This window comes from Macrobrachium rosenbergii, chromosome 28 (genome assembly GCF_040412425.1).
Source record: "Macrobrachium rosenbergii isolate ZJJX-2024 chromosome 28, ASM4041242v1, whole genome shotgun sequence".
Taxonomy (NCBI): Eukaryota; Metazoa; Arthropoda; class Malacostraca; order Decapoda; family Palaemonidae; genus Macrobrachium; species Macrobrachium rosenbergii.
The window spans coordinates 25,333,303-25,350,000 of NC_089768.1; the positions used below are offsets into that span (position 1 = coordinate 25,333,303).

General features: G+C 39.0%; 2 protein-coding genes across 2 annotated transcripts in view; both read right to left on the reverse strand.

Moving 5' to 3' along the window:
* Positions 1 to 50: 50 nt before the first annotated feature.
* Positions 51 to 12,937, reverse strand: LOC136854138 (armadillo repeat-containing protein 7). Its single transcript, XM_067130360.1, has 5 exons — positions 12,807 to 12,937; positions 3,726 to 3,843; positions 989 to 1,156; positions 466 to 603; positions 51 to 193 (listed from the first exon to the last, which is right to left on the reverse strand). Exons 2-5 carry the CDS (start codon positions 3,841 to 3,843, stop codon positions 51 to 53), a joined length of 567 nt encoding a protein of 188 aa, XP_066986461.1. The 5' UTR covers positions 12,807 to 12,937.
* A 3,664-nt stretch (positions 12,938 to 16,601) lies between these two features.
* The window catches only part of LOC136854140 (uncharacterized), a 24,993-nt gene continuing 24,896 nt past the window's right edge, over positions 16,602 to 16,698 (reverse strand). Inside the window, exon 23 of the mRNA XM_067130365.1 lies at positions 16,602 to 16,698. This exon is cut by the window's right edge and continues 604 nt beyond it. The gene's annotated coding sequence lies outside the window, so the exon portion shown is untranslated.

Consider the following 16,698-nt stretch of genomic DNA (forward strand, 5'->3'; position numbering starts at 1 on the left):
ATACTGATGCCTTCCCACACAAAAGCCCTAATCCTCCAAGATCCCTAATACTAAATTTCAGTTTTGGTTGGATCACCCTCCTTTACTGGATAATGATAATCAGACAAAAATATCTTGGCAAGGTTTGTGATGCGAGGATTGTTTCCCTCTGCCTTAACTGAGATTAGTTTTACAACTTTATCACTTGTGATCTCTGAAAGTAAAAAAAAAGAAACAAATCTGAGGCTGCAGTGCTGATAAAAGCCAGTTTTGGGTTATGTAAGCTTAAAATTAATTGTAATTATCAAAAGCTCTACCACTTTCAAGCTTGACCTTATGCTTCAGCTTGTGCTGTTTCACAGATTTAGCTTACAGGACCTTTTCTATTCTGAAGACCCCAGTCAATCATAAATTATACTAGCTATTAAAATTGACAATCATGAATTGCAATCACTAAAAACAGACATAACTATAATATGTTATTACCCGACTTAGACTGAGGTGTGACAAGGAACATCAATGAGGTAATGGATGAGAGAACTAATGATTCATCCTCTGACACCAAACATTCAGTCAACAGTTGTACACCCCCATTCTGGAGGATGTAGGATTTATTTTCAAAATCTGAAAAAAAGACAACTATTAATGCACTGTGGACAATATAACTCATAAAATAAATTACACAGATAAATTCTTTGGATGTATAAGTTACTCCGACTGAATATATCTCCATAATTTTACCAAAAGTTAGTGTATGAGCACAAAAGAATACATGAAGGAATTAAAAGAAGGGTACCTTAACAGATTTTTAAATGCCATTACATTTCACAACAGTTTAAGTGAGAATATCTAATGATTTCATAATCTTCTACATTACCTGCTACACTTTGAAGAGCTGATAATATTTCTTCCTATTATTCTATGATTGTAGCTTTATCATTTAAAACAAAAAAACCACCAACATTTCTTCCTTATGTTATAAAATGACATAAGCCAATATGTAACTTACCCAAACACAAATTACAAATACCAGCAGCAGCAAATCTACGCAGAGGTAGTGTTCCTTCAGAGAGCTGGTGTAGAAAAATATCAATTACTTTAAGTCTTCGCAGCCACTGATAGTTGATGGGATCATATGAAAAGTTTGCTAAATTAGCAAGAACTTGTTCTTTAGCATCTGGAAAAGAAAAATTCAAGAAAAAAAAATTACACAGAGCAATCTGCAGCTATAAATTAGTGAAGATAATAAAAATGTTTTGCAAGCTATGGTAAAATAATATAAATTTTTGCATAACACAACACTTTGATAGCGGACTAGGGAGGCAAAACTCTGAAGGCCTAGATGTACTGCCTTCAGTTCTCTTACACTGATGTGTAAACCCTCTTGATCTGGAGTCCGAGTCCCAGAGACTTTTTGATTATCTAGTAAGGTCCATGTCCGACGCATCAGAATGAAAGTTCAGGTCTGGGTTCAGCGGATGAAGGGACTTCACTTCCAACTACCTTCTTTCTGACAGCCACCCCTGTAGGTCTGATTTTATTTCCAAGGTGATCAGGAAGATGTGGCTGTTTGGGTGCATTTTCCTGCTCCAGTGACTTTGAAGGCAGTTGGAAATCCTCGTGTGACGGAAAAAACCGAAAAGCTTGAGAGTTCAGTATCATCCCCAGATAGAGGATATCTTGTGAAGGGGTCAACTGGGACTTCTGAAGGTTTAAAAGAAGGCCCAGCTCCTGGGTCAGAAGAATAGTCTTGTGAATGTCCTCCATGCACTTGTTCTTCGATGGGGATCGAAGTAGCCAGTTGTCTAGGGAGAAACTCACGTTGATCCCTACTAAATGAATCTCCAAAGAGATCAGAGACAGGATGTCGTCCTGGATGGGCTTAGGAATGGTAGGAGCTTTCAAAAGGGCCATAATTTGCACCAACTGACGTTTAATCGGAGCCAGAGCAGGTTTATCAGGATCCTCAGACAAAGGTACAGGTCTAACTGGAGAAGGTGAAGGGGGAGGCAGTCGTTGCAATGATGAAGCCACTGGGAGTCCAGGAGTGGTTGCTAAGCGTTCAAGAGCTGGTTTCAGGTGCTCGGTAGCTGGTGCCGGGAGCTCGGAGGGTAACTTGGGACGTCTGGAAGCTGGGCGCTTGGGAGCTGAGTGTGAGCGCTTATGGACAAAAGTTGTGCGGACAGGTGAGACGTTCTCTGAACAGTTGAATGTGGACAGGTACGGACGCTCATGGACAAAAGTTGGGCAGACAGGTGAGCCGTCCTCCGGGCACTCCCACACAGACAGTTGTGGATGCCCGCGGACAGAAAAGGAGCGGAGGGGGAGACGGACTCCAGATCTACCAAAGCAGACAGAGGAGGGTGCTGATGGACTGAAGTGGACACTTGAGGATCTGCTACATAACTGTGTGAAAGCCCGGGACTGCGAAGAGAATGCTTATACTTCTTAACAGACACTGGGCTTCCCATCAGATCCGACTCTTGAGTGCAGTTTGCCACACAGCGCTTGAGAGGACGGGAAGAGTCCAGGTAATGTGAGCAGCACTTCCTGTCTGCACTACTGTTGTTGGAAGAGCTTGAAGACAAGCCATGCACAATCCTGGACAAGCCTTTCCAATGGCTGTCTACCAACACCTGGGACCATGCAACAGGGTGGTTGAGGGGACGACTATCCGTGGGCAAACCCCCTCAGCCTACCTTGGAGTTTTGGTATGTCTTCTCCCTGGTGTGGGGAGCAGGACAGTGACCTCAGTTTAGGAGAGCCATTGGGACGAGCAGCCACCTCCTCCACTTGCACTGTACTATCACTCTGCACTTTCATTGAAGACAGTTTCTGTAAGATGCCTTGAACAGAATTCCCCAATTCAGTCACAGTCCTAACAACTAATTTAATTTTCTTATCAATTCTAGCTTTGAAACTGTCAATGGTATCAGGATCAGAAGCAAGGGAGCAAGGCATGGGAGTAGAAGGATGTGCAGTAGGAGGGCCAGTATTAGGAAAGAAATTAGGAATAGGAGACAAAGGTAACCTCTAAGTTAGGCCTAGGTGTAGCCTCTCAGCTGAGAGGGGGTTTCTCTGCTCTACAAGCCACCTTCCTCTTTCTATCTTTCTCTAACTTGCCTAAATGAGAGTTAAAAACATTCCATTGGTTACTATACCACATAGTGCATTCAATACAGGTTTTATCTATACTGCAAACTTGCCCCCTACAACTCGTGCAGACTGTATGAGAATCCAAGCATGCTTTAAGTAGCCTAGCCTTACAGCCTATGCCACTGCAATAGCAAAGATTAGAACCGCTAGAATCTGACATAATGATGAGAAAAGCTGGTCCAAATTCTAACAAAAGACTAACTACAGTATAGTCTGCGCTAACCAATACAGTGTAATTCACCGAAAGTATGAAATAATGACTGAAAATCCAATCAAAGCTGCTGAAAATGGCAGCGGTGTTTACACTCCGGCGGCAGAAACGAAGTGTCAACCGGCTGCGTGTTGTTCCAATGTTCCCAGCAAAGGGTGGGGCTGTCACCCAGGTAAAACAATAAAAGATGCTACAGCAAAATTAAAAAAAAAAGTTGTTGTGCGTGGTAGAATAATTAGCTATGTAACTACTTGGTAAGTGACTTATATAAAAAGGAATTTTAATAACCACACTTATCTTCTACAACACTTAATACCTTTACAAGCAAGCATGTAACTTCTGTAATATCATTAAAAAAGTATTGCAATACAGTACATACCAGAGCTTTCTGTGGTAGAAAATTCCTCTATGAGCTCCTTTAGATACTGAAACCTATCAACTCCCTTCTTCCCAGATCGCTTCTGTAGCCTCTCATAGCTGCTGAACATAATGTACATCTGTAAGATGACACAGTATGGCTTAGAACATACATAAGGTGCAGAAGCTACACTAAAGTAATCAAAGTAATCTATAATAACAATTTAAAGCAAGTCGTTAATTCACAGTACAAACCAAGGAAAGCTGTGATCATTTGTCAAGATGCTCTACAGTGATTGCCATCTTCCAAAAGTAATGGGAGCTTTCTATAAACAAAGATGACTTTGTGTTAAACTATGAAACCTTCAACAACAAAACTTATAAAGAATTACTAGAGCATTAAAGAGATTGGGATTATTATATGACATCCAGCAAAATACTGTACAATTACTTTTGGGCAGTTATGGTCATAATCATTCTTGTTTATATTTTGGGATCTCCAGCCAGCCCTCATTTGGTCCATGTTGCAGATCCCATATAGTAGTCATTTACAGTGTATAGTTATCTTGAATGAACTGTTCTAATCTTTATTAAACAGAAGTCCTCATTTGTTTCTTAAATGTCAAAGAGTTATCCCATCAAAGTTATTAGCGAATAGTCTTGGTCCCGTGTATTCAAACATTCTATATCCAAAATATTTACAATGTATATTTATCCAAGTTCCTACTTGTACTGTATTATGCTTTCACCAGTCTATTTCAGTTGGAAGTCTTTTATATATTTTGCATTGTATTCTTAAAGTATAAAAATATATAAAGTATCAAGTAAACATCTTTGAGGTAAAACTAAAGCCATACCCATGAATAAATTATATCCTCTAAATTATGACTGTATTACAAGTGTATGTACTATAAAAAAAACAATTCTAGACACCGTTATCACTTCTACTACTGTATTGTACTTGTAACTTCTAGCTTTACATGAAAATCTTCACAAGTATTTATTAGAGACCTATCAATTGCAAGTCACACATGCATGAGCTAAATGTATGGACTGAATTATCCCACAAGCTCAAGTATTTTATATATCAACAGTACAGTATTAGTAAAAAACAAGTTTGGAACACCTGTGATGCCATTAGCTAACTTATATCTTGATCATGAACACAAAAAAGCTCTGTTACCAATAAATGTTATATCTGCATACAGTATTCAATTCTCTGTGGCAGGCTAATCAGATAAGCATTTAAAGCATCACATTCTGTTAAAATGTTAATGTTAAAAAAATGACATTTTTATGATAAAATGATGTTTCATTATACTTACCAAAACACTGTAAAAGCTTTTATCTCTTAAAATTCGACACATCCGAGATATAAAATTTCAAACTTTGTTTGGAACGCTACTTGCATACAATATTTGATAATAGCCAGAGTCCCTTTAATGCTGTGTTAAAACGGCAGACTTAAGTCATTAACAAAAACTGATAACAAAAATATGCGCAGCCACAGCAAATAACATTGCATATTAGGGATCAGATGGATTTATTCTGTTTAGGTCAATAATCGTAGCAAGGGAATGAACTGTACTTTTATTCTCAGAAAGGCAGACTGCATTACGGTAAAGCATATGGGCCACATTGCCAGCACAAGTTTCTCTAACCTTTTTGATAAATCAGAATATTCACAGGATAACTGGCACTCTTCCTCTGTCTAATCAACTCTCTCTCCACACACACACACACACACACACACACACACACACACACACACTATGTATATTTTAAAAATTGCAAAAATTTCTTTAACTTTCATATTTCCTAATATTCTAGATAGTTTTCTTTCATGTTTCCTAATATTCAGATACAGTTTTCATAGCAAGCTTGAAATCTGTAAAAAGAAAAAGTAACATTGTTTCTTCCAAGGTGGGAATCAAACAACAAGTTAGCTAGATGACTGTGAGCATAAGTTTATTTCCTGCAAATGTTGCAAATTTTAAAGTAATTTTTTTTTTTATAATATATAAACCTGAAGGTCTTTACATAGGGATTTTGCTTGTGAAAGCGAGCTGGAACGGAAGTCAACTTTCAAACAAGGTCGTTAGTTACAGACGGTAAGGAGGAAGCTCCGCCCACTCGTCGGTTTTCATTCCACTTTGCCTTTCGGCCCGGTACCAGAATGAGGAGTGGCTGAGGTGGGCCGTAAATGTAAAGACCTTCAGGTTTGTATGTTAGGAAAAATACAAATAACTTTAAAATTTGCAATTTGTTCCTACATAAATACAAACCTTTGGTCTTTACATAGGAGACTTACCCTTTGGAGGGTGGATTCTGGGTAAATCTCTGAACTGACTGGAAGTGCTACCCACCCGGGAAACTCTTCATGGTCTCAAAGAGCTGAGAAAATAGTCCTGTGCCTCTCGTCCGTTGAACATATGGGATGTTCAACTGCCAGACTTCTGAACATGAATTAATGAGTTTGTGGTATTGCTGTACTCCACTGAATTAATGATTTTGTGTTATTGCTGTATTCCAAAGACAAAGACTTGGATGAACCAATAGTGTCGGAGACAATAAAAGACTAATATATACATAAAACCACTACGTTTGTTTTACTGTCAATCTCTCTCTCCCCTTGCTAGAGAGAAGGGGTGGACTTGCATCTAACAATCTACTAGATTATAAACAGGGTATTATGTTATCAGTTATCTAGATTCACCTGCATGAGACGCCAGTACAGCAAACAATGGCTTGCCACCTGCCACTCTGCTCTGCAAGAGAGGAAAAGTAAAAGAGAAAAGGGAGGAGGCTAGTCACTCACACATTCTCTCTCTACTGCTGTACACCTTAGGTGAGATTCTACCAGTCCCTCTAGGGGAGCCAGGTAAGCTATACAACTTGTTAAGCAGCCACCACAGGACCCAAGGAAAATGTGTCCAAGGAACTGTGGGCAACGTCCTGAAGGGGGTTCCATTCCCAATGGCATGATGATAACCAAAATTCAGTGATAACAGTGCTTATCGGCGCTGATAACCGGATATTGGTGCCACTGTTGAGTGGGGATCAGCGCCAAAAATCCAGCTATCGCCGTCACTAGACAAGCGCCGTAAACCCGGATTGCCGATAACCGGGGAATGCCTTACCTATAGAACCAACAGGTTCTTCCAGAATGCATGGGACAGACCAATGCCCCTGGCCTCATGAGCTCTTACTCGGAATGTACTCATGTCTATCTCGTCAGACATAATGTACCCCTGCTTGATTGTCTCACGAAGCCAGAATGAAATTGTGTTCTTGGACACCTCTTTCTTGGTCAAGCCAGTACTAATGAGGAGTCGTCGACACTTGGGCCTGAGATTCCGAGTCCTCTTAAGATAGTACCGCAGCATCCTAACTGGACACACTAGCATCTTGTCTTGATCACCAACAACAAAATCCTCTATGAAGGGAATCGAAAAGGACTCGAATCTGGCGTCAGGGACTGAGAGATTCTGAGTCTTCGCTATGAATTCCGGGACAAACTCGAGCGTGACGATCCCCATCCCTTCGAGCATTTAACATTGAAGGACAGGCCATGTAGCTCACCAACTCTCTTTGCCAATGCCAGTGCAAGCAAAAAATCAGTCTTGAAGGTCACATCCCTGTCTGACAACTCTCGTAAAGACTCAGAGTCAGGCTCCGTAAGGTGACAGTCATGTCCTACTCAGGGGGTCTGAGTTCCCTGGGAGGGCAAGACTGTTCGAAGCTTCTCAACAGCATGGAGATCTCCCACGATGAAGAGAGACCAATACCCTTCAAGTCCTTAATAGCTGAGACAGAGAGAAGTTTCTCTTGGTGAAGAAAGACAAGAAAGACGGCCCATTTTCCCTGGTACACAGCTGCGGAGCATTTACAAAGGTATCCAGACATCAAACCTCTCGCTCGCAAGAGACGCTGGATAGTCTCCAGGAATGAAGTGACAATCCTCTCTCAGCCTGGTGATACCTCTCTACGTGTGGCTGGCACAGCAGTTTGTGCCACAGGGGAATCCCTCTCGGTACCTCAGAAAGTAGAGCTAGCAGGTCCGGATACTACTCGGCATGTGGCCACTTGGGAGCCACTAGGGTCATCCTGAGATTTGGGGTGATCATGACCCTGTTGATCCCCCAACAATTCAGACAAAACAGAGGAAAGGCATAAGCCTCGAGACTGTCCCATAGGTGCTGGAAGGCGTCTTCTATTGTTGCCCATGGGTCCGGCACAATTGAACAGAACACTGGCAGTTTTCTGTTGTGCCTGGTTGCAAAGAGGTCTATAATTAGGAGGCCCCAAAGATCGAAAAATCTTCAGCAATGTATGGGTGTAGGGACTACTCTGTCCCTATTACCTGACCCTGGCGACTGAGCTTGTCTGCCACTACATTCCGGGAGCCTGGAATGTACCTGGCTGACAGCTCTACCGAGTGCGCTACCACCCAATCATGCACCTGCACTGCCAACATGTGGAGCTTCAAGGACACCAATCCCCACCTGCTTGTTGACATATGCCACTACTGTGGTATTGTTGCTCATCAACACCACAGAGTGCCCCATTGCTCAATCCTGAAACTCCTGCAGTGCCAAAAATGCCGCCTTGAGTTCCAGAATGTTGATGTGGGGGTGTCTGTTGTTCTGGTTCCACACACCTGAAACAAGCAAGTTAAGTTACCGGGAAGGGGGTGAGTGAGTGCCTGCAAAGCTCTTTACTCACTACCCCTTGCTGGACTATAGTGGCAGCCGGGCCTGGGTTTGTATACTGGGAAGCCTTGCTGGCCCAGGAAGGTGACTTCCCAGGACTGGTACCAGTGTGCCAGAAGTTCATGGAATCCCAGGCATCAATTACACCCATGCTGTCAGCAATGGGAGCTGCAGTACTGGTAGTACCACTAGCGAGAGACCCTGTAGCCCTCTCCGTGGAGGAAGGCTGGCAGTCAGAAGCCATACGGGACTTCTTATGACTGGGAGAGGCAGTCTTCTTCTTCCTCCACTTACTAGCTTTGGAAAAAAAATGGGAGGTGATAGCACACGAAGAAGATGTAGACAAAGACAACGACAATGACTTCCGATTCCTCTTTTTCAACTTCTTCTTCCGGCTGCAGCAGGCCTTGGACAGCAGTGTGTGGAGGAGGACATCACCAAGGGACGAAGAAGTAGATGGTAACACCCGAGGGCACACTACCAAAGGCACGTGCTGTGTTATCAGCAACAGAGAGTTGGCCCTCGAGCCGGTAGACAACTTAACTCCCTAAGCCCCTTGGGATCCACAGCACTTGCAAGACAAGTTGGGTTAAGTCAGGCAATCTCCCTTCACCCCAAAGAGGAGTGTCCTCCCGAGGACAACTCCCCTCTGATCAAACAGAGACTGCCAGAGTAGTCAAACTGGTTAACCATTCCCCTTTGCTGGCTCTCGACTGACAACACAGTAGGAGACGGCAAAGGAGTAGCAACAGCAGGTGGAATCAGCTTGGCCAGGGCACAAGAAGGAACCAGAGAGAATCTTTGTTGTCACTGGCAGAGTATTGGACTCCAATGACACAGGAGAAACTTTCTTCTCTTTCTTCTTTTTCCGAGCAAACTTCGCCCACTGTTCAGAAGGCCTACACGGGCTATTTTGTTTAGCAATGAAGTGAAAATCTATACTTGTCCATAAATTTGATAACTTTTTGTATGATAAAAAAAACATGGGAATGGATACCCTTTTTTTTCTGGGCCTCGACAAGATGATATGTGATCAAAGATATTTTCCTTTTAATACTCTGCCCACAGCCTCCTTGGCAAAACTGAAGGATCTCAAACTGTATTCTAGAAAATTCTAAGTTTTGGTATTTGTCATACATATTTGGCATTACTAAATTTTCTTCAAATTATGTACTATATATTAAACAACAGGTTAACAATGGTTACCTAATGTTTAAGAACTGCTGAGGCTAACTGTACAAATTTTATCAATATTACAAACAAAATTATGGAGTAAAACAACTCTATCCATCTGGAAATAATCCTTTCTTTCAAACACACTGGCTAACTTAAGTCATACAGTATACTAGTATAAGGCAAGAGTAACAAATGAGTGGCTTCTAGCTGCAGCCTACCTCCCAAACTACAGATAAGGAATACGTACACTACGCGTGATGCAAAGGGGGAGACGGGGTGGTCTTCTAGCCAGTTAGGACATGATGTACAAAATCTGACTGAATTAGGGTAAACGCTCAGAGCGTGAGACACTACAACATTTGTCCGCTGTTTGGACACTTCCAGAAAATGCATTCAAACGCACCCCCCATCAGCATCAGTGAGACTTGTACCCCCTCCACACAACACGCCGAGACCTCTACGTCCCTATCAAAGTACAGCAACAGTTTTCTCCTAAATTACAAAATAATGGCACATTTCCGATTAAACAGAGGTTCGTTAAGATTTAGCCGTGCGAGGTGCTAACTTACCGGCCATGACACTTTCAAAACTTTTACTTAAAACACTTTAAAAGTGGATGAGTAATGCCATCTCGATATTTGCCGAGTCACTTGTGTAAACAAACTGCCCATTTCCTGTGTTAAATCTGCAAAATATTTGTACCCACAGACGCTGACACCATTTCCTTGACATCAATGGTAAACGCTGGTGCGTTTCAGGGCTTGGAAGGGGAACTCTAGCATATTTTCAGGACGCCAGAGCGCTAGATAACATTTAAATAACTAGGTAGCTAAACACCAGAATAAGGTTATAAACTGAGTAAATGTATTACGTGTTCATTATAATTCATTTGAAAATATTTGTTGGAACAAACCAGATTCCTGAGACAAATTTCAACGCTTTTGCTGTGAGCATTAAGATGTAGATATTTTTCTCTTTTTCTTATATTTTTTTTTATTTATTAACATATATTAGATGCATTGTAATATATATATCACATACACAGTGTAAGTTCTGTCAAATATAATGGTGTTTTAAGTAATAATTTTGATTTAAAACCTTTATTCCAGTCCTGTATTTTGACGTCATGGCATCTTGACTCTCATACCAGTTCTAGACAAATTGTCATACTCAACTTTCTTGCATTTTTGCCAAAGTGGTAACACTCATATGTACACATTACATGTCTCAGAAGTATACATAGTAATATGGACTTAAATAAATGAAAAGTCCTAACAACAAAATACTAAATTTCTATTGTAATCAGTTCACCACTAATGTGTCATCCACTCTTGGATGTTTGTGGCAGCCAGATATACAATAAGGCTGCAAAATTGTTCCAGGCACAGTTTCGCTACTTTGATGGAGTAAAGTACTGTAAACAAACATTCTCACATATTTTATGTGGTTTGTGAGTAAATTAAGAACAAATTGTGCATAATTACAATCAAATAAGCACTGTGGAGCTTCAGTTGTGATGTCAGTAAGGATAAAACCACGGATTAAAGGTAAAAATGCATTTCAGTTCAACCACATGACAGACGGGAATTCCATGCCTCATATTTTCACCAGTAGAGGCAACAAAATGTTGTTTTATTGTGCTGATTACAACTAAAATCTTGAGTAATATCTATAATCATTACATATATACGGAATTAGTGTCAGTACACCGTTAAATGAGTGCTGGGAAGTGTTCAATCGCCACTCAATTTTGTCTCAGCATTTGGGAAGATGCCATATTGGATCCCAAATTGCCTTCAACATCTATTTTACAAAGACTTCACATGCTTGTTTTAGTTCGTATGGCAGTTTCCTATAGCTCATTTTGTTAATGAAGCTTCAATCTTTTGAAAGGTTTTCTTAAAGGTTTAATTTTTTAGTTATTTCTCCAATTAAATAGCAAATGAAAAGTGAAAATTTTGCCACCCATGTGTCTCAACCGCGATCATTTACCCTAAATTTCCGTATTTCACCATTGCAATGATAGGCATTCTTGGTCTGGTTAAGATGGGGTCCTTTACCTTCCCTAAGCAAGGCCAGGTACCTTCCCCCTAAGCAGGGCCAGGTACCTTACGTAAGGTTATGCTACGGAAGCCATGGTTAAAATGGTTGGACCATTCTAGTATTCAACAATTGATTTTAATGTTTCTCTAACCTACAATTCTATTTCCCATAACCACATAGGCTAATAGGCTTAATTACATAAATGGATTTAAGAAAATTAAGAGGTCAACACCAACAACAAGGATGAAAAATGCAACAACAATAAGTTAAGTAGTCAGGTACATGGTTCATGTGTCTGGTGACCATTTACTTATCATAGGGTGTTATTACCATTTATATATACTACCTTGACAATTAGGCTATACCTATTGCAAGCATGCAAAATTTTTTACTACTAATCCTATGACTTACACAATTCTGAACATTCCAGTTGGTGCAATTGATGTCTTTTCAATTATCAACACCCCCCAAAATGGGGTTCCACCTTACTTGTCAGATAAATCCTAAACTAACCTTGGGGAAGCATATAAATGAAAGGTTTCCAACAGAAATAAACCAAGTTTTAATGATAAGAAATTCATAACACACAAAATAATCCAAAAATATACGGTTTGTGTCTTTGGCAGTAAAATAAATTACCACAGCCTATAGGACTAACTGGGATACGGTATTTTCCAAAGATTTCTCTTTACCAGACTGAGCTCAAATTCCTAAATTCTATTTGGCTAGATTGAGAAATTAGGATAAGAAGACAATGGTACGTCCTAAGCTAACATGACCGGGTACCGGAAGCATAATCTGTCATAAAAACTTGAGCGACGTCATGAACTGAATAGTCACACCTTATCACCTTCCGTAACAAACAGACACGAATTTGGTCATGCCCGACCTTAGGCAAACAGAAAAAAAAACTCATGAAACGGGTTCCACCGGTAACTCATAACTTACCTACATATTACTGCTTTCCAGTACGATAAATCTCCGGATATCGCCTGTGAAAAATACTGCACTAGAGAAATAAATAGTAAAACAAAACTATTTCCGATGATGGGCCAACGGTCGGAAGGTTGGGCTACATACGAAAAAGGTATAAATGTCGTTGTTACTATACTTACGGCTTGCCAGTCCTTAATACTGCTTTAATGTGTTGGTCAAATGTGTATTTCACATACCTACATGATTAACCAATGATTTCGAGGTTTGCTACGCCTTAAATTCGATGGTACACTTCATCATATGTCGGTTTGTTGTTCTCCGTTCGTGGTTTCTGGTTCAGGACGGCGTGTTTAGCAGAGATGATGACATATTTTGAGGAAGACATGCCAGTATTTCGGAGAGGCTTGTCTAAAATTTAGGAGACTATCTAAAAATGTTACACTTTTTCTACTAAAATAACTAAAAATTCTCTAAATTATCATAACATGTTTACATTGAACGAAAAAACGACATTTCCATAAAGACAGATGCCTCATTAATTTTCCTTATATCTTCCTTAGGGTCTCCTTTCATCAAATTCTACTTCTTTTTTTCATGTAATGGACGGAAGAAATTTAGTGATTAAAATAATAGTAACGTCTCTTCACTTTCATATAATTAAGATTATCTTTGGCCCCGTGTGTAGTGTAACATTTCTTGCAAGGAATTGTAATGACTAATCAAAAGTTATTTAAGCAGAGAATATGTCCGCCAAATGATGACAGACTCAAACAACTTATTCTCAGAACACTGGGAACAATATTATGCTTAGTATTGGGAGTCGGCTTCAATGAATATGAATTAAAACCAGTTTATTGAAATCTAGCTATAGGTAACGCACTGCTAATTCCTATGTGTGTGTGTGTGTGTGCGCGTGTATGTGACAAGAGTAGAAGGGAGATGATTGTAGCTATATCACTTTATTTACAATGAGAGAGAGAGAGAGAAATAAAATTATGACAGTAGTCAATACTTTGTTTAAATTTCATTATGAATCATAGAATATTTTTACCTCACTGTAGGGTATAAAATGTCATAAACTTTATATTTTCGAATATTTCTCGCAATCACCAAACAGTGCTCATAGTTTAATTTGAAACACACCTCTAAATATCCATACAAGTAGTATGTTGTTGAATCATGAGATATAATCAGTTCGTACAATTGATACAGTTTAGCGGCAGTTAAAAAAATCCATATACCTTGGGGAAAGACAATTTTACGTTCGAAAACAGTTTGATTTTCTCATACACACACACACACACACACACACACACACACACACACACATATATATATATATATATATATATATATATATATATATATATATATATATATATATATATATATATATATTATATAGTACCTTTTACCAGATGCATATTGTAGTAACCACAGTGCCTTCTGAACTTGAATTCTTCACACTTTTTGGATTCGCTTGGCACTACAAAGCCTCCGTTTAAATGCAGGAATATGAAGTGATTCTGATGTGCGTCCAGATTATCAGAACGAGGTCACGTTGCAGCTCTGGCCTTCTCTAATAGTGTAACAAAATCTCAGAATTTCCTCTCAGAATTACTGAAATTTCTTTCCTTTTTTATATCTTACGACCAAGAGGCCGATCTGGTGTTGTTACTGAGGAAAGAAAGTTTAAAACTGATCGTCTATTGAGATATTTTTCGCCGATTGTTTAAAAGAGATGTTTCAAATTACCGTGTTAGCTGTTTGACGCCCCTAAGGAATTTTGTTTTTATTTATGACTCATTCACTTTATTTTTGCAATGTCGTTTGTCTTTCCACTCATCTCCTATTCTATGTCACATTCCTACCTTTTTGTATTTTTGTTTTAGCTGGTCGTTATTTACTTATTTTTTTTTTTTTTGTTCTAAGCAACAGCATTAACCGCATTGCAAGCAAATTGCAATTTATTGTAATTTTGCATTCAGATTCGTCAATATACTACAACTGGGCCGCTATGCCTGCCTCGTTTCCTCACCATAAAAAAAAGTCTTTATCGCTACGAGGTAATCGATGTTCTCAGCCAGAGAACTTAACGATATAACAATTTACAGTAACTTAATCTAGTTATCTTGTAACCCTCAAACTTTATCAATACATTTATCGTAACATTTTTATCACAAGGTTGTTCTTGTTAAGAGCAACTCTGGAAAAGGTTAAAAGCCTTTTTTTTAAATGTACTGATTTATAGTCATGCTATTTACATCGATACTGAATGAAAAGCTTTACATGAAAGCAAAGCAACTAGTGAATTAGGACTAAAAATCTGCACGAAAATAATTCATGCCGGTAAAACCACCATGAGCGTCGTTTCCCATGAATACTAAAGGTTAGTTTTGATAACTATTTCAAAGTCATACACTTGGAAGCACACAAAACATCTCCCTTTCAAGTTTGATAGAGTTTAAGATCCGTACCACTAAACTGTGGCTTACTGTAGGTGGTCAGTTCTGACTCATCTCGCCATATTCTTAAATTGGGTTTTATACCTTTAGTACTAAGGCTTGAATCTTCTCTTATTTCAAGGCACAAATATGCATACTTTCATTTTATTAATTAATCAGTTGAATAAATCATTACTGAATTAATCTATTTTACTTATACATTTCTGAGCCTAGCCTTGGTTTTATACCTTTAGTACTATGACTTGAATCTTTCCTATTTCAAGGCCCAAATATGAATGCATTCATTTAATTAATTAATTAATTGAATAATTATTTACTTAATTAGTTAATTTTTTTACTCATTCTTGCCTTGTTTTTGTTTTTACATTTGAACATTCCATCCTATGAATGGTCAGTATGGTGAAGTTCACGACCTTTAGGCGTACTCGTTAAGAATTTATGCACATTTTAAATAATAATAATAATAATAATAATAATAATAATAATAATAATAATATAATAATAATAATAATAATAATAATAATAATAATAATAATAATAATCGTGGTGAAGACATCCACAGCAGTGTAGATGTAAATATATATTTTAGAAATATATATAAAAAAGAGAGCTTTCGAGAACCTGCTTGATTCTCCTTCTCAGAAGAGGGAAAATCGAGTAGGTTCTCTAAAGCTCTCTTTTGTACATATATTTCTAAAATTTATATCTACATCTACATCACTGCGGATTTCTTCACCATTTTAGTGACTCATGCTATTATGAGACTTTTATGAATAATAATAATAATAATAATAGCTTCCATGAACTGCCGAATCAATACTTGTGAAAGGACTCAAACATTCCGGCATATGAACTTCGTAAGGCCAACCTCGGCCACACCCGTCTCGAAGTGTCTACGAACGTGTTGTACCGAGGTCATTCTCGTGGGTTCAGGTAATATGTAAACGACGCGAAATGTTGCATGAAGTTACCATAACGTACAAATTGTTTCTAGTTTGCATTTCACCTCCTTCATCTTACGTTTCTCTTTCATTTACCTTGAACACGAGAGAGCGCCCACACACACACACCAACACACACATATATATACATATACACTGTAATCTTTTATTCTTCCTCTGTGTTTATTAACGTATCTTGCTATTTTGTTACGCTTTCATTACCATACAAATGTTTTTACTGTATTTGGTAATCTATCATTGACGCTGTTTCTGGCAAAGTATTTCTCTCATTTCAACGTTAGCCGACAATGGAAAAGATGACATCAATTTCGTCCCATTTTGAAGACCTCACAGTAATCAGTCAATTTGTGGCTGCATTACGCTCGATTTTAAATGAAGGAAGGTTAGTTAAGGCATGTTGCAATTGCTATGACTCCATTTCTCCATTTTTACACCCGAAAATCCCCTGTTGTTCTGTGAAGGAAAATTCTTACGCTAGGATCTTCTTTTTCCCCACACAGAAAACTTTATATAGCGAAATGCAGATAAGCATTTGGCGGGGACACCTGTTATTTTGCGAGGAACAGTTTGTTTTCGTGGTACAGAGGTAAAAATAAAGACCAACTTCACAGTTTCAAAACTTATTTCTCCCGATACAAGAACAGCTTATGAATCTACAGAATCTCATTGTACGTGTGGGGAGAGAGAGAGAGAGAGAGAGA